Source organism: Prionailurus viverrinus, chromosome B3, assembly GCF_022837055.1.
Source record: "Prionailurus viverrinus isolate Anna chromosome B3, UM_Priviv_1.0, whole genome shotgun sequence".
Classification (NCBI taxonomy): domain Eukaryota; kingdom Metazoa; phylum Chordata; class Mammalia; order Carnivora; family Felidae; genus Prionailurus; species Prionailurus viverrinus.
Genome location: NC_062566.1, coordinates 41158001 through 41176728, shown reverse-complemented (window position 1 = coordinate 41176728; position 18728 = coordinate 41158001). Strand labels below are relative to the sequence as shown.

The window sequence follows — 18728 nt, the reverse complement described above, 5'->3', positions numbered from 1 at the left end:
AAAATAAGAACAAAGAAACCTAAAGGAAGATGTATCACAAGAATAACAGAATACAGAGACTGGAGAGTTCTGAAAGGCTCAAACAAAAGCTAGTTACAGGCATGCAATCATCAATTTTAATGGCTCCTTGGGCAAGTATTTCCTAAAATTATCTGATTTCAAAGTTAAATCCTCACCATGAATTTCTTTCTCTCTGCATACCCTCAAAGTGCAAGGTGCAAAGTGTAGGGCATGTGGTATACTCTGTGGTCTGTGTGTCCCTCTAACGTGGGGAGGGGAGAGAGCTAAGCAGTAGGAAGAGATGGCCAGGTGAATGGACACAAGCTAACTTCACGGTAGAGCACACAGACATCCAGAGATGTTATGACCATATGGACTAACTACACAGAGAACAGAATATATGGGGGTATAAACGTACATAATTTAAGAGGAATTATGGTCATTAAATAATTCCTACAAATGCCACACTACTTAAGACCTAATGATCAGTAAGGAGCAGATCACATTAGTAAACACACACACACACACACACACACACACACACACACACCCCAAGGAAAAAAAAAAACCCTGTGATTAAAAATAACTTAGTACACAGAACTGCCACAACTCCAGCTAAAACTATATACATTATTTTTCTGATTGGTCAGTTTTGAAATACATTAATTTTTAGCCAAAAGAAACTGGCTTATTTATCTTTAAAAGGCAAAACAAATTTCTTAATTTGATCTTTCCTAAGTAGCAACACATCAGCAATCTTCTCTCTCCATTTTAAGAACTACTTTAAGCTAGTTTTGTATATTTTATACAGAAGCTAAATGCAATGGGAAGATGAAAATAAATTATCAATACCTTCATTGCAGCACTTTGTCCAGGAACTAACATATCAATTGTCCTATAGCTGTTCCTCTGGCATCTATGTCTGATTTCTACTTAAAGACCTGGACAAAAATTATTTTTAGCCCTATGTCTCATTCAACTAAAGACAGTTATTGTATTTTTCAACTATGATTAGATTGACAATACTACATAGGTCTCTATCTTTATTTTACCTACATACATCTATTATTCAAGTAAACTGCATGAATTCATCATGCAAAATACTACACTCAAAACAAACATCTTAACCTGAGTAATTAACACTTTACCTTGACAAAAGCATCATCTTCCACAGAAGCATCTCCACTCAACTCATCTGCTTCCTGTTTTTTACCTGCGAAAGAAGGAAAATGGGCTAACAACCAGTATTTTATTACTTTAAGAGCAAAAAACATTTGGAAAAGTTTACCCCACAGTATCACTCTCTACTCCCAAATCATCGACCAAACTAATGCGAACTGCTTATAAACCACCTGCTCATAGCTGTCCCAAACAAAAAAGCTTTGAGAATGTCATGCTGTTTCACAAAAACAAACTGCACAAATAATCCTAACATGAACTCTTCATCTTAACTGACTTGATATACGTAATACACTTTCCTTTATTCCACTCAAACTCTCCTCTTCAATTCTCCCATTAAGTAGCAGCACCCTTCAACGGTGTTGTGTCTATCACCAGACATCTGATAGTTAAGTTCAAGGCTCATGTCCCCACAAAGCCATCCCTAGTGCTATTCTTCAACAAGCTTTCTCTGCAATAAAATACTCATACTTTAATCTATACCTTACACTCCATCAGTTGATAAAATATGCCTGGTACTCTCAAATACATCTTACTTCACCATTATAGAAAGGAAAATCCTTAAGTACAGGGACTGCTTTTATGCTTGTTTTGTATTTTTCCAAAGGCCTAAATATAAATCAAATATTAAGGCAAGGAGAAATTCCTTCAGACTGAAAACTGCTAATAGCTTCCAGAGAGACTACAGGTCTCCTCCACCCAACTCGCATCTTCAAACGTTACAAATCACTTGTTGGAACTTTAAAAATGTTTTCCACATTTAAAGAAATACATATTTTCCTCCAAGCCAATGCCAGAAGTTCACATTTTTCAGGTTGCTCCATAAAAACCTACCGAATAACACATGCATCAGAAATAGTGTAAAAAACACAACTGCTGGAACTGTAATATTTAAATTTTTAAAAAATGCATTTATTTTGAAATGTGAATGGATGTTCTTTCCTGAGGTCAACTAATCAACTATTCCCTTTGCCTAAAACAGGGACTACCGTGTACCTATCTTAAGCTTCTGTGACCCCCAGGGTAGAGGGTTAGGTGTAAGGTAGCTGTAAAAAAAGTTAGTGTACCTCCCTTTCCCTAGTCTCCTCAACAGCCCCTATCTTCCATGTACTTCCAATATGAAACCCTCTCCTCAAAGGAGTGATAAAAAAGCAACAAGATTCTGATCCTTCCAGGTATGTGGCAAACAGTATTAAGAGTGGAGGTTTGGGGGCGCCTGAGCGGCTCAGTCAGTTGAGTGGCCAACTTCAGCTCGGGTCATGAGCAGGCGGTCATGAGAGTTTGAGCCCCGCTTTGGGCTCTGTGCTGACAGCTTGGAGCCTGGAGCCTGCTTTGGATTCTGTGTCTCCCCCTCTCTGCCCCTCCCCTACTCGTGCTCTGTCTCGCTCTGTCTCTGAAAAATAAAATGTCAAAAAAAATTTTTTTTGAAGAGTGGAGGTTTGTTTTTGTGCTTCTAACCCACTGAGGTAAAAGAGGGCTAAGAGGGCTTGTCCCTGTCTCTTAAGGACTTGTGTGACTCAAAAGACAAAGTGTGAAGCTTGTGTGCCATTCACTTCCTATTTGCAATGTGAGTGTTTGTATTTTAGGGAAAATAGAAATTAGACGTTACTACAAGGGAAGCACCTGGGTGGCTCAGTCAGTGACTCCTGATTTCGGTTCAGGTTATGAACAATGTGAGCGTAGAGTTTCAGGCATGGAGCCTGCTTGGGATTCTCTCTCCCTCTGCCTCTGCCTCTGCCTCTCCCCCAGTCACATGCATGCATGCTTGCTCTCTCTCTCAATAAACATTTAAAAAAATGGAAGTTACTACAAAGGACAACCAACAAAGTCTGCTAGTCAGAAAGCATCTATTAATACATTAAAAAAAAAAATAAGTGAAGATGTTCCTCCCATGGAAAAGAAAATGGTATGAGGTGAGAAAGAGCTCACTACATTCTATCACATCTTGATAAAGTTCCACAGTACAAAAACCTTAAAGATGCTTCTTTTGGGGAAAAAAAAAGCTTTTTAAAAATAGAGGACCACAAAACACACCACCAAGTAATCTACAGAGTAGAGCTTTGGGGGGAACTCCTTCAGAACGTTTGCAAACAGTATTTACTCCTTATGATTGTAACCTGCTTTACAATTTACAAAGCATGTGGAAAAAAAAAAAAAGTTCAATTGATTTTTCTAAGCACCGTATGGTACATGGGGCAGGTAATCACAATATTATGAAAGAGAAAATGAGCCTGAGAGGTTAAGTAGCTTGCCCAAAGCTGGTAAATAGCATTGTGAGAACTGGATGCCAAGGCTTCTCATTTCCAGTCCTAAATTCTTTCCACTACATCTTACTATGACCTACTTAAAAGACATTATCCTAGTAAGGAGTGGTTAATTAACTCAGTTTGAAGATACTATCTTTAAAACGGCAGCCTTCAGCATTATGACAAACTACATATGCTTTGCACATTCTGTGGTGAATTTCACTTGCTTTAGTTTACTTAAAGGAAAACCAAATTACACCACGGCAACAAAAATAACACCAGCAGTCACTATCCCTGCTTATGTGGCTTCCATGGTCCAGGTACCAGGATAAATGTTTTGTATACATTGATGTATTTATTTATCATCATAACTACTCTGAAACTATTATCCCCATTCTATAAAAGAGGAAACTATTGCTGAAAAATTAATCAGATTACAAAGCTAGTGAAGGCAGTGCTTCAATTTAAACCTAGGCCTATATTCCCACTTCTCAAAACCCACAAAGCCATTAGATCTTTGAGTAGCTACAAATGTGCCTATTGTTAAGACTATTATCTCTTGTCGTATAAAGAGAGGCTCCCAAAGCCACATCTATAAAATGTTTAAGTGTTAAGTCTACTGTATCACGTTAAGATGCCGCATGACAAATAGGCAACAAGCAGCAGAGGTACACAACAGGGCCCAACTTTGCTATCCCGTACTGTTTTAAACAGCTCTATCACATGAAAGCACTAGAAATTTACTGTATCAGCTTGTAAACATAAAAACCACAAGGACAAGATTTTCAAACATACAGTGATAAAACTGTAGCAATAATTTGATAGATACACAGTGTTAAAGAAAACTGAAATTTTACCATCTTGGGAAACTGACCTTTAAATTCTTAGACAATATAAGAAAATTCTGGTTGGTGTCTCACAGATGAGCTGACATCATTTTTGTTCTGTATATTTAGAATGAACAAACTTTATATAAAGACATCTTTGATAATTCCAAAATTTAAAAAAAAACATGAAATTTTACACTCTAGCTTTTGAGTGATTTCATAATTCGTAACTTTGGGCTTACTTTACACATGTTGAATTAGAAACTATACGGTAATTTCTTCCTTACTGAAAAAAGTATCATCCTTTCCTCATATAAAATATAACTCACATTTTAATAAGCTCTGATGATCATCATCCAGCCCAGAACCTGGTACAATGTTATATAAAGAGCAGATGTGCTACCTGACTGATAATGGAGTGAATCATACATTGGATGTAACAAGGTCTGGATTGCTATTCAGCTCTCACGGGGACAAAAGGTAAGAGGTGGCAGGCCAGTCAAACTAGAAACATGTGCAAACCCATCCTGTCAGTAAGGCCTATAAATTCGCAACTTCAATGACGCTACAAAGTACCTCTATGAATTCCTAACTTAGGTCACAGATGAGAAGTAACTTAAAAGAAAAACCAAATCCTCCTCAAACTCCAATAAACAACATCACTTTTGGCACTTTTTTGTACAGTTAGTAACCATTTATAGCTCTATCTCTCATTTAAGCCTGTGCTATCAAAACTCCTACAGCAAGTTAATCAACTAATCTTTAATCCTTCAAGGATTCAGGCACGTGCCACAGAAATGGGAACTGGTGCAAAGGAAAGTAGTATGACCAGGATGAGAGCTAACTTAAAGTTTAATGTTACTGAAGCCTAATATTTTTTTTAAGATTTTATTTTTAAGCAATCTCTACACACAATGTAGCGCTGGAACTCACAACGCCAAGATCAAGAGTCCCACACTCCACTGACTGAACCAACCAGGTGCCCATTTAAAATTAAAAAAAAAAAAAAAAAAAAAAAAAAAAAATTAAGTAAGCTCTACATCCAGCGTAGGGCTCCAACTCACAACTCCAAGATCAAGAGTCTCATGCTCTACAGACTGAGACAGCCAGTCACCCCTGAAACCTAACTTTAATGCTTTGAGGAACTAAACTAGAAAATTAGTTGAGCAGTAAAGATAGTCTGAATATCAAAATACAAATAGAAGTAAAATTAATTTATCACATCTTAAATTATCCATAGTAGTAACACATGGCTATTTTTGGAATTAGAGAATTTCATATAAAAACACTGCAATATTCTTCATGTGATTTTAGGGTCTAGGGTAAAATGGCAAAGTAAAAATATTTACACCAAAGGAAGATGACACTAGAAACAGCTCTTTATTTATGCAACATAAATGTTTATAGGTTCACAGATCTTAAATTTTATAATTAAGGATAATTCAGAATTTTCAGATTTTAGAAGAGTACAATGTATATATATACATATATATGTATATATATAATTTATTAATCTAAATTTCCCAGTGGCTTCTGGAACAGGGTCTCCCAACCAATCACAGAAATACTTGTGCAATGAAATACATGCACATTCATGCCAAATAAGATAAATCAAGACTATAAATAAATCAAGGCCTTAAACAGCTTCACTTTTGCCACCAAACTTAAGAAAAAAACACAATTTTTAGAACTTTTGTATTTCAGAATTATGAATAAAGGATTCTGGGTCATAAATTGGCTTTCTCCTCCAAAGGCAAAATGGTCATATAAGGATTTGCAATTCTCCTTTTCAAGTTCAGAAACACCTCCAAAAACAAAAACAAAAAACTCCACACAATAAGTAGGTTTAAAGTAATTTTGCCAAAAAACTTTGTGACTTGAGCAACTCTTCCCTATAAACATTTACAAAATATAAAATGTAGAAATGGTTAGTCATAAAACTGCGATTTAAGAGGGGAGGAAATCAGAATATAAGCCAAACTGAACATGAATGTTTCCAGCAACACCCTGTCCCCAATTACATGCAATATTTAAAAATAATCAGACTATGCTTTGTGTTAATTGTTTGCATACAATTGCATACAATGTTTTAACATCTCTTCTATTAGACTAATATCTTAGTAATAAACCTTTCTAAAAGACCTAATAGCAGCCATCCAATAGGTCATTTTTTATATATTTTTAAATCTGAAGATAATTATTCACTATAAATCCAGAAAACACCAAAAGTATGTTATTTATTTTTTTAATGTTTATTTATTTTTGAGAGAGAGCATATATACACCCACAAACGGGGGAGGGGGAGGGAGAGGGAGGCAAAGAATCCAAAGCAGGCTCCAGGCTCTGAGCTGTCAGCACAGAGCCCGACGACGTGGGGCTTGAACTCACAAACTGTGAGATCATGACCTGAGCCAAAGTCGGAAGCTTAACCAAATGAGCCAGCCAGGTGCCCCCAAATATATAGTTTAAAAAATTTGTCAACTTTGTCATCTATAGATAACTATAAACAAAGACACACACACAAAATGCACACGCGCACACACATGAGATTTTAATCTAAAAGGCAGCAAAAATGTAACTCAATTTTTAATGGGTTACTTATCTATTCTACCAATAAAATAAAATACTCCTGGCTAACTCTAAGTCCTGCTGTCAGAATCAAATAAAGCGGTGTGGAGTTTTTTGGAAAATGTAAAGTACACAAAACTGCCAAACAGAAAGAGGTAAAGGAGAATGGTGCCAAGCTTCAAGCTCTAGTCCAGATCAGCCAGGGGTTCTTAACTCTGTGTGAGAATCACCTGGGGAACTTTTAGAAAATAATGAAGCCTATGCCCCCAACAGAGCAGCCAAAATCAAATCTCTGAGGAGGCAGGAGCCTGGTATCTGTATTTTTAAAAACTCAAAATGACTCTAACATAGTTCCTAGGACGACTGAGCATAAATAAGCAGCTAGGTAGAATGAAAAGAATGTACGAGGAAGACTACTGCTTTCAGGTTCTCCAAACTAGAGAAAATTTCAATTTTATCTGCCTTTAACAAAACACCATGTATGATGTGAGCCTATTTTAGTTGTTGAAAAAAAAATCCGTAAACATAAATCTATGAGTACATGTACACACACACCTTAGATAAACAAGTAACACCTGTGATAGTTTCAGGGTGGTGGAATTATAGGCAATTTTCACTTTTTAGTACTTCTCCAGATTACTGAATTTTTTTAAATGAACATTACTTCACTTTAATAATCAGGAAAACAATACTGTACAGCTATATTGCAAACTACTATTCCAGGGTACCAGATCTGCCACAGATGGCTAACTTAGGCTGTGGAATTTAGGATGAGAACCGTTAACTCCTAGAAATGCACAACCTTGAGGCCCTTTTATATGATATATACGTGAGAACCATAGTAGAGTCAATTAAATAAACCCATGAATTCTACCCTTACACCCTAAATCATTGTTCAACCTGTTCGTTAAAGTCATTTCGGACGCTACCAACTAGTAATAAATATTTTTCCCCCTAGTTCCTGGACAACTCATACTTTATTTTCATGAAAGAGGAGTTCACAAAAAAGGAGTTAAAGTCTGAAGCCCTCTGCCCCTAATTTAGAATGCCTAGAAGAGGACTAACTTGGGAGAAGCACACTGTCTTAAAGAACTAGAAAATTCTACCTACCTTGATACACACCACATTTGACATAATAAAACAGCTGGAAAAAGTACACAGGTGCTTTGATGATAAACATAAGCCACCATATAAACTGCATAAGACAAAATGCAAGTTCTAATGGCGGAGGTAAAAGGTCTGACTTGCGGATGCAAAAATGACATACACAACTTCTAAGCCTGGACAATATTCTAGCAAAAGTTATGAGGAGTTCCAACAGAGCAACAAAGTGGTAAGGAATAAAAGGCTGTTGCAATGATTCATGTGTTCTAAGAGTAAGTACACTTTACATGTCAGTGCTTAAGGGGGAGCCACCACTGCCACTGGGAAAGGTACCTCTTGAAGGGAACACGCTATTAATCTCTGACATACATGCTTCCAACAAAGAAACAGACAATTAAAGTAAGTACCAAAATAAGCACTTCTAAAAGCAGTTAAAAAAGCCATCATACGGCTGTCAGTATTCATCCAACAAATATTTTCTGAGTATCTATTATATGCCTAGCATTATGATAGGTATTACAGAGACTAATGTAAATGAAGACTATGTCCTTACCCTCACAAAGTTTCTAGCCTAGTGGGTATCCAAAAGGCTATCCTTTTGACAATCCTGTCCCCAAAGCCCTTGTCAATGCCACAGTTCTGATTAGTTTCCTTAACACCCAACAAACTAAGTTTAAAAAAAAAAAAGGCAAGAATTAAAGTACATTAGAATACTGTATTATATTAAATATATTTTATGCAGTTTACTATATCCTTATCAGACATAAATTTCAGAAAGCTTTACACAGTAAACATGTAACTAATTTCATTGTCTGTGGTATTTTCCACACAAAATTAGGCATCAGGTGTTTGGATAAACCTATAACCCAAAATTATACTTGTCTCTACAGGAGGAAAAAAATCAGATTTCACGTAATAGTTTGAACCTTTACTAAGTCTACACGTATTGCAAGTGTGTTTCATCATAAGTACTGCGTTATATATAAGTCGTCTGAATACTACACTGATTAACCACATAAAATAACTTCTGCTACAGTTCAGAGGTGACTCTAAGGGTTGAAAATCAAAAGGATGCGATATGCCATTGTTAAGTAAAGCAAAAGAAACCTTAAAACTATAATCTCTAAAACAAGTTAATGAAGAGTTAGCGCTACCTGTTTAACTGCTTTCTTAACACACACCCAAATAATAGGACAATAAATTTCCCTGGTAAAGCTTTCTTCTATGTTACTTACTAAAAAGTTCATAGCAAAGAGAGCTGTATGTAAAAACACTCAGAAGGGAGAATTAGTATAAGCTACAAACTGTTTCACCATATTAACTGCATGCAAACAGATTTTATAAATATTAGAACCAACTATAACATTATCAAAATTTATTACAAGCTTATGCTTGCAATAACTACATTTTTTAAATACTCTAAAATACAGTTAAGAATACAGATCCCTCTTCCTCTAATCTGTCTAAACACAAACATTTTTTTAAAAAATTTTTAACTTATTCATTTAAAAAAAATTTTGTTAACATTTATTATTGAGAGAGACAGACAGAGAGAGACAGAGCATGGGAGGGGCAGAGAGAGGGGGAGACACAGAACCTGAAGCAATCTCCAGGCTCTGAGCTGTCAGCACAGAGCCGGATGCGGGGCTCGAACTCCCAAACTGTGGGATCATAACCTGAGCCGAAGTCAGACGCTCAACAGACTGAGCCATCCAGGCACCCGGTCATTTATTCATTTTTGAGAAACAGAGACAGAGCATGAGTGGGAAATGGGCAGAAAGAGAGGGAGACACAGAATCTAAAGCAGGCTCCAGGCTCTGAGCTGTCAGCACAGAGACCGACGCGGGGCTCGAACTCACGATCCATGAGACCATGACCAGAGCCAAAGTCGAACGTTTGAGCCACCCAGGTGCCCCTAAGCAGAAACATTATAACATACAAAAATTTTTTAAAGAAATAGCGACCCTGCATTTATAACAATAAGCTTAATATTTCACATAATTTTCCAGGTCCATTAAGCTTAATCTCTTGCTTTCTTAACATCATTTGAACTTTTATTTGCTACCTTAAGATAATCATAAGAAATATTTTTTTTTCCCTGACAAGCTATTATATGCTGTATCTTGCTGATGTCTACATGACTACCTCTGAGTAATCCCTTCGTTTTCCTTTTCTAATAATCTGTTCTAAAGAATATTTACAATGATTGAGCACCTATGAGCTCTACTCTTCCTTCCTTATACATCTATTTTAATTGAACAGAAAGCATTTTTCTTCTGGCTCCTGGCTATATATAATCATTAAATTTCAGAACTCAAAGAACCTTACAGATGATCTAGTAAAAATTCCAATTAAAAAAAAAAAAAAAAAAAAAAGGAAACAGATCACTGAAGGAAAGGTAGTGTGACCAAAATGAAGTTATTTTCAAGCTAGATATTTTTAAGTGAAATACGATTTGGAAAAAAGAACTTAATGCAGTAATTCAGCAATTAGACTGAAAAAATGGCACCACATTAAAACACTTTAATTTCTCAAGTTCTTGGTTTTAAAATTGTTATTGATATTTTTAAGTTTCCATATTTAAATTTCAAATTTTAAAATATTATTTTTAAACTTAATTTAAAATCTAAAATAATCTTATTTATAGGCATCTTTCATTTAATTGCACATTGATTCAAACCAGGTTCTTAGTTTAGGATTTACATTTTGTCTTTGTAATTCATAGAATTTTTAGTACAATTATAAATGGAATTTAAAGAGATAAGAGCTATTTATCATGCATGTTCTAGAATGAGTCCCATTAAGTACTCAGTAGTAGCCTGCTACAGACAAAAGATTAAATGTTACAACTTCTACCTAAAGACCACAAGACACCTGCACAACAGTGTTATGGAAAAATTAAAGTTCAAGTATCCTAATAATCCACATAAAGGAAAAAAAAGGAATTGATCATATGTACACACACACACTGTATATAGAAAAAAGAAAAACTTATAATTTTATACTTCTGAAATTATTTCTAAGGGTTAGATGAATGAAATTCCTAATAACTGAAAAAGAGATACACAGAGAAATTAAAAATAGGTGAGAATGAACAAATCAGATGCAGTTTACTTCAGATGCTAAAATCGATAATCAGCTTGAATAATCTGGAACTATGATTAATACATGGCATCTGTTAAACTATCACAAGGTGCTAAATAAATGACATGAATCAAAATCACTATAAGATACATGGTTAATTCCTGATCAATTTATTTCCAAAATTTTTATCCTTCATTTTGAAATAGCCTCTGGTTTGTCAGCATAGGCTCCTCAGCACAAGTTTCTCTAAACACAGGGAAATGTATTTCTCGAAGTGATACACTGTGTCAGTTACATTAAAAGCCACAGATCTTCAAGATAACTTTGTTATTCCTCTAAACTCCATTTCCACCTCTGTCATTCCCATCCTACCCAGGAAATACTCCTTAGCCTTTATCAATTTCCTTGGGCACAAAAGGGGAACTCTTGCAAACATATGAAGACTCAAATAGTGAGATGGCGTCAAGATCTATCCAGTCCTAGTACCTACAGATTGCTTAAGATCAAATGTTAAATTATTTCACTCGAGTTACAGTCAATCTGGTTCACGGCAGACAGAGTGGTATTTGGCTCACTTAAAGCAATAAGGAAAGTGAGATTTTTAAAAATTCTGCAGCTATCCATGACATACTCTACATGGAGCTTAGAAATAGGTACCTGGATCCAGATATCCACATCATGTCCACCCTCTACCACTGTCCTTACGGGAGGGTGGGAGAAATTTGTAATTATTCAAATGAAGATTTCAATTACCAGAATATTTTTAAAACACCTAAGTCCCATTTATATCATCAAAGTGTTAATTTAAAACCACTTTTTACCTATTCATTAAATCATATCCTGGAAATATATTCTAGCCTAATTTAAAAGTTATAAAATTAAAATCTTTAACATATCCCTATGATTTAAAACTTTTTTTAAAGCTAATTAATCATGGATTTTTTCCCTACCTTGTTAGTATGATTGGTGAGGTCTTTTTGAATTTCACTGAAAATCAGAAATGTATAATAGCATAAATGGAAATTAAGTTCACCATGTCAAACAAAATACTAAACATAAAGGTTATAAAATTTTAATATATTAGAGAAAACAGCAGGAGTCAAGATGAAAGATTTGGAAGGAATTCCATCAATACTCTGCCAATTGTGGGGCAAGGTAGACATGTATTAAACTGCATTTTATTCTTCAGGTCTTCACACTATGAAGGAAGAAACATTATGAAACTTGACTTTGTAATTTTTTGGAAGCAATAAAGAACTGGTCTCACTTTCAGGTCAGCTTCAGCCAAATCTTAAGGGCTACAAGTTACCCAGAGCCTGGCAACAGTAACTTTTCTTCCTTGACCCAAGAAGGCAGAGTGCCAGAGGGAAATAGCAAAGAGTAGCACTATATAAACAGGGCAAGTGGCACAAGAGCAGAGGCAAGTTATATAACCAAAATATATTTTAAAATATGTTCATAACTCGTAACAACCTTTGCCTTTGGTTGGTTTCTTGTTTGGAGTATCAGTTGAAACAGTTAATTCAATATTATCTGGATCGCCTCCTTCCTCTTCAATAGCCTACATTAGAAAGAGAAGTTAATATGCTACACAATCTATCTAAACTTATTTTATAAAAACGAAAAAAAATTAGCAAACCTCAAGCCTCAAGACATTAGAATTGCCAGTCATTTCATAAACCGACTTCCAAAAAGAGCAATTAAACTACACGAGTGTGAGAAACTTTCACGGGGAAATACCATTAGGTACCAAAATCACATGGAGTTTTAAATTCTACCGAGTCGAGATAATTAAATATCACATATTATCATACTGAACAAAAGTCTAAATATTCTCAACTGCAGAAAAGTTGCTAGCTATGAAAGTACATAACTAAAAAGAGCTCTCCTAATTTCTAAACTGCAGCCTTATTTCTCCTGTACTACCATTCCACCGCTCACTCAAACCAGAAAGATAATCAGGGATGAAAAAGCAGATTACTGCTCTGATGCAAAAACTGAAAACCCAGCGAAAACCAAACCCTCTCTCTGACCCACCCCTCAACTCCCACTACCAATTCCCCCCACAAGATGGGGAGGAAACGGTTGGGCACAATTAAACGGTAACTTCGCAGAAGTCACCAAAGTAACCAGTCCCTGCGAGGCCAAGAAATGCACGCGCTCACCACCGCCAAAGACTGGGGACCGAGCGCCTCCCGGGTCTCCACGATCGCCCTTGGGAGGCCGCGCCGGCCGTCCGCAGCCCTCGCAGCCTGGCGGGGACGTCCCGGAGGAGGCAGGGGCGCGCACGGCTGCGACGGCCGGTCCCGGACGCCTCGCGGGCCCCTCGCAGGCCCAGCCCGGCTTGCGGGGGCGGGGGCGCCGCGGGAGGGTCCTCACCCTCCCCGCGCGCGCGCGCGCGCGGGCGCCGCCCGGGGCCTCTTCACCGCGCCGCCCCGCGGGCCCCGGCGGCTGCCGGCGGCCGGGGGCTGCGGCGGAAGTGGGGGCTCCGAGGCGCGGCCTAAGCTCCCCTTCCCGGACCTCGCCGGGCCTCACCTGCTTGAGTCGGGAGACGAGTACTGTCTTCACTCCGGTGATGTCTAAGTTCCGCCGCTTCAGCTCGGACTTGAGATCGATGACCCGCAGATCAGTGATCTTTTTACCTTCCGCCTGACCCGAGGCGGCCGAGGCTGCCACAGCACCGGTAGCGGCAGCCATTTTAGAAGAGCAGCGCGCTGCCGAGGCAGCGAGTGGGCTGCAGGGCGGCGGCAGCAGCGCCAACTTCGACCCAGGCCTCGGCGGCCGCCGGCGCCGCGCAGCGCTGCGCACAATGAGCCGCTGGCCCCGCCCCCTGTCCGCCACCCCAGCGCAACCTGCAGCCGCAGCCAGCACCCGGATGACGGGCGCGCGTGCGCACTGGCGCAGGGGACGGCGTCCGGCGCGCTCCTCAGAGCCGGCCGCGGCCACCTGGGCGGCGCGACCCCTTGCGTGGGCTGGGAGGTCAGGCACGTCCAACCGCACCAACGTCCGCTGCGCCGCGGTTCTCCCGCCTCTTCGTTAGCCATTTTCTGGCAGCGTCTGGAGACTTGAGCAACAATAGTGTCAGGCCCTTCGCGGCATAGATAGTTCGCGTGTTACTCAACACAGACCGAGGGGCGTGTGCGCGCCCTGAACCTCCTCCAGAGAGATACTTTATCAGACCTGCCGAATAATCGAAAAAAATGTGGCCAGTGTGCACTAAAGAACGAGGCTGCCCGAGTTCCAATCAAAAGACCGGAAAGAAACCGCGGGGCAGTTTTAGAAAATAAAGAACGTAGAGGGCTCTGAGGGTGGCCTGGGTGACAGGTCCCACTAACTGGCTCAGGAGGAAACATGCCTTCAGCCCGGGGAGGCTTCGTTTGTTTCAGGGCTGCCCTACTCGCTAGAAAATCGGGACAACTGCCCCTCTGCGTTGGCCTCAGGTTACCGTCCTCTCCGGTGGACCTGAGGGCTCAACACGAAAGTGATCACCGAGTGAGGAAGTTAGTTTATAAGTACTCGTGACCATTCTCATACGGTCCCCGCCAAACTGGGGATCCCAAGAGCAATCACCACCTTATGAGGGACCGGCCTGTACAAGTGAGTACCTCTTTGTAACTTTGGTCAGTGTTTATCATCAAAGCCTAAGCAGGCATGGAATAAAACTGTTCTCTGCATTCCACCCACTGCTTACGACGCACCAGGACTTACCCGGGCATTTTGCGGTTTTAAAACTTAAATTGACGAGGTCTGTCTCGCTTTATGTTGTTTTTCTCTGGTTGGCTAAACAAAAAGGAGAAAAACTGGACATCATAAAATAACACTTGACATTCGGGTAGTTCTTACCAGTCTATAATGCGCTTTGACATGCAACAACCCTCTTAATCCTGCCGAATTCCGCGGGGTGAAATCTATGCGAGGCTTAGGGAGATTAAATGGCTTGTGCATGTTCGCATAGCTGGTATGTGGCCGAACCGGTGCTCAAATCCAGGTCTCCTGATTCCAAGTCCAGTTCTGCCTCTAGTACAGCTTGATTCACAGTCACAGAATTTTTGAACTCAAAGGATCTTTAGAAATCTGGCACAATTCTCAGTTCTCTCTCAATAAAGATTTTAAGAAAGTTACCTAGGTGCCCACCGCTAATCATTGGCCAAATTGACACTAAACCTAAGATCTCATTCCAGTGTCTTTCCCACTAACCTCCCCTGCTCCCAGCTTTTGCGAATACTTGTACAGAGGGGTTGTACTAATCAAAAGCTAATGTGATAGTTAAAGTGAATAAGTCTTTAAAAAAATTTTTAATAATGGAATTATCTTAAAATGGAGATCTATGCCTTCTGATCTGATGCACTTGGGAAGGACACAACACCTGCCCAAATGCCAAGAATGTTTAACCTGGATCTCATCGTGACAAAACGATTAGACAGTTGTGGGACATTCAACAAAATAAAAGCTCTAGATTCTTCAAAAAGCAGTATCTTAAAAGTAAAAGTAGGAAGTAAGACTAAAGGGATTTGATAAATTTTTCCTGTGATTGTTGTTTGCGTTCTGGATCAAAAAAACTACTAAATGAACAATTGAGAAATTGGGGACAGTTGGGAAATGTGTATAGTAGACTGTGTTATTGTGCCAATATTAAATATCTGGAGTGTTAAATGGTGGTTATGTTGAATGTCTTAGTCCTTAGAAGATACTTGCTGAGGTTCTTAGACGTGAAGAAGTATCTTTCTATCTGCAATTTACTTTCAAATGGTTGCAGGAGAAAACAAATGTAGCGATGTGTTACAAATCACTGAACTCAATGTAGCAAACTGTTAATAATTAGGGAAACACATGTAGCAAAAATGTTAATAATTAGGAAATGTAAATGAAAGGTATAAAGTTGTTAATAGTACACTGTTTAAATTATTTTTATAGGTTTGAAGTTATTTATAGACAATACATAAATCTAATTTTTTGTAATAGAAAATAAAATGGAGGAAAAATATTTTTGCACTTTTAACATATAGAATATTTAATTTTGTCATTAAACGTATGATTTTTGGTTTTTGAAATTACTTTCTAAATAGTTCATCTTTATTTTTTTATGTTTATTTACTTATTTTGAGAGAGAGAGAGAGAAAGAGAAAAAGAGAATCCCAAGCAGGCTCTGCACTATCAGCGCAGTGCCCGATGTGGGGCTCCAGCTGAGGAACTGTGAAATCATGACCTGAGCCGTAAATCAAGTGTTGGAATTTAACTGACTGAGCCACTTAGGTGCCCCTAAATAATTCACTTTAAATGGATGTTTCTTTAGTATGATGTATTTTTTTTTCAGTCTTGATCTCTAATGAAATATAGTTATATGAAGGAACATGGTGCACTTATTTCTGCATCAAGAACACTACTTGAGGGGCACCCGGGTGGCTCAGTCAGTTGAGCATCCAACTTCATTTTGGCTCAGGTCATCATCTCACAGTTCGTGGGATGGAGCCCTCCATCCAGCTCTGCCCTGACAGCACTGAGCCTGCTTGGGATTCCCTCTCTCCGTCTCTCTCTGCCCCTTACCAGCTCACACTTTCTCTCAAAATAAATAAACATTAAAAAAAAGAAGAAGGACACTACTTAAAAGGTAATAATAACATATTTTATTGCCATTTATCGAATTCTTTTGCACTCATTATGGGTTTTGTTTTCATATAAGCTCATCTTTTAAGAAACATCTATTAAGGGGCGCCTGGGTGGCTCAGTCAGTTAAGCGTCCGACTTTGGCTCAGATCACAATCTCATGGTTCATGGGTTCGAGCCCCGCATCGGGCTCTGTGCTGACAGCTCAGAGCCTGGAACCTGCTTAGGTTTATGGGTCTCCCTCTCTCTCTACCCCTCCCCCACTCATGCTCTGTCTCTCTGTCTCAAAAATAAATAAACATTAAAAACATTTTAAAAAAGAAATACATATTGAATATTTGCTATCTGCCAAGCATACCAGACTCTAGGAAGATAATGATTACCTAGTCTCTCTTGTTCTCCATTGTATGGGCTCCTAACACAGTGTAGACACTCAGTGATAAATTGCTTGAAGGAAAATAGGTACAGTGCTCTGAGAACCTATTATAGAAAATTTTAACCCTTATAGGGGTAGATAGAATGATTTTATTTTATGGAAGCATAACCTGAGATTCAAAATGTCAATAACTAGTCCAAGAGTGTAGAGTTAGTAAAAGGAAGATTCAGGATGATTTCAAATCCACTGCAATTTTTTTATTATAACATCTTATTTTCCACCAAAGTTTATTTCCATTCCCAAAGAGAATTTTCTTCCTTCCTCCTAATGCTAAGCTCCAATTATTACTGTTCATTCTGTTTTTTTGTTGTTTTGTTTTGTTTGTTTCTTTGCTTGTTGAGAGAACTTAGTCTCTGCTTATCATCTTCCTGGCCAATATCATTTTTTTTTTTTTACCCTCACTTTCAGGTAGGCTTTAAAATCTTTCTCATCTTGAAATATCTTTGCTTGACCCAGATATTTAGTGTCAGCAGCTGTTGAATTGTTGCTGTGTCCTTCTCTTAATGGAAAGTGTATAGCTTCTGGTAATGACAGAAGAGGTAAGTCAGATAAATACCCCCTCTGAAAATAACAAAAATGCTTGACAAAATATAAAGTTCAAATCTTCTATTTTCTTACTGGCTTTCTGTCTCTTGTTGCATTAATTACTGTGAGAGATGTGTTAAGAATTTCACAAGATAGTATATAATGAGTCACTCTTTACAACCCCAGTGCAGCTTTCTGCCCATGGGCCCTGTCCCATGGTTTAATATAATCACCTTTTTGCACACACAAAACAAAATTCACAAGAATGTGGATTTGTTTGTGGAACCATCAAATGTGACTTTGTGTATTTTAATGTTTATTTATTTTTGAGAGAGACAGAGACAGAGTGTGAGTGTGGGAGGGGCAGAGAGAGAGGGAGACCCAGAATCTGAAGCACAATCCGGGCTCCAAGCTGTCAGCACAGAGTCTGATGCAAGGCCCAAACCCACAGACTGTGAGATCATGACCTCAGTGGAAGTAGGATGCTCAACCAAGTGAGCCACCCAGGTGCCCCTGACTTTATGTAATTTAAGACTTTATTAGATACATACAAATATGCAATTCTTACACCTTCATCACTAGTTAAGTGAGCCTTTTATCTTTAGTGGTTTTTATTTTGTTTAAATGCTATACCAGATTTCTCTTGGTTAGTGTTTACAAAGTGTGTCTTTTTCCAAACTTTTGCCTTTAATCTTTTTGCATATTTTTAAAATGTGTTTTTCTAAGTAACATACAGTTGTTGTTGTTGTTGTTGTTGTTGTTTTTAATCTAGACTGGCAATTATTTACCTGAAATATTTTATCCATTAATATTTAATGTGATTACTTTTAGGTTTTTGGTGTATTAAGGTTCAGAGAAACAGAACCAGTAGGAGAATATCTGTGTGTGTGTGTGTGTGTGTGTGTGTGTGTGTGTGTGTGTGTGTGTTTGAGTGTATGTGTAGAGAGAGAAAGAGAGGGAGATTATATATATGTATGTATACAATGATGGAGGCTAAGGAATCCCAAGATATTCCATCTGCAATCTGGAGTTGTGTCTTGGTGTGTGGATTTTAAAAATGTATCCTACTTGGGTTTTGTTGAATGTCTTGAATCTATGGATCAAGAAGATTTCCTGGCCTTATTCCCAGGAAAGTCCGTGGTATAATTCCAACCC

General features: G+C 38.4%; 2 protein-coding genes across 3 annotated transcripts in view; one reads left to right on the top strand and one right to left on the bottom strand.

The window, feature by feature from the left end:
- The window catches only part of SLTM (SAFB like transcription modulator), a 45381-nt gene extending 31571 nt beyond the window's left edge, over positions 1 to 13810 (bottom strand). For both annotated transcript variants that reach the window (XM_047864056.1, XM_047864057.1), the window contains exons 1-3: positions 13544 to 13810; positions 12482 to 12569; positions 1149 to 1213 (exon numbers count right to left, since the gene is read on the bottom strand). In XM_047864056.1, the coding sequence (XP_047720012.1) occupies positions 1149 to 1213; positions 12482 to 12569; positions 13544 to 13705 (315 nt within the window). In that variant the 5' untranslated portion in view covers positions 13706 to 13810. The remainder of the gene's footprint in view (positions 1 to 1148; positions 1214 to 12481; positions 12570 to 13543) is intronic.
- Positions 13811 to 13838: 28 nt separating this feature from the next.
- The window catches only part of RNF111 (ring finger protein 111), a 130444-nt gene continuing 125554 nt past the window's right edge, over positions 13839 to 18728 (top strand). Inside the window, exon 1 of the mRNA XM_047864066.1 lies at positions 13839 to 14605. The gene's annotated coding sequence lies outside the window, so the exon portion shown is untranslated. The remainder of the gene's footprint in view (positions 14606 to 18728) is intronic.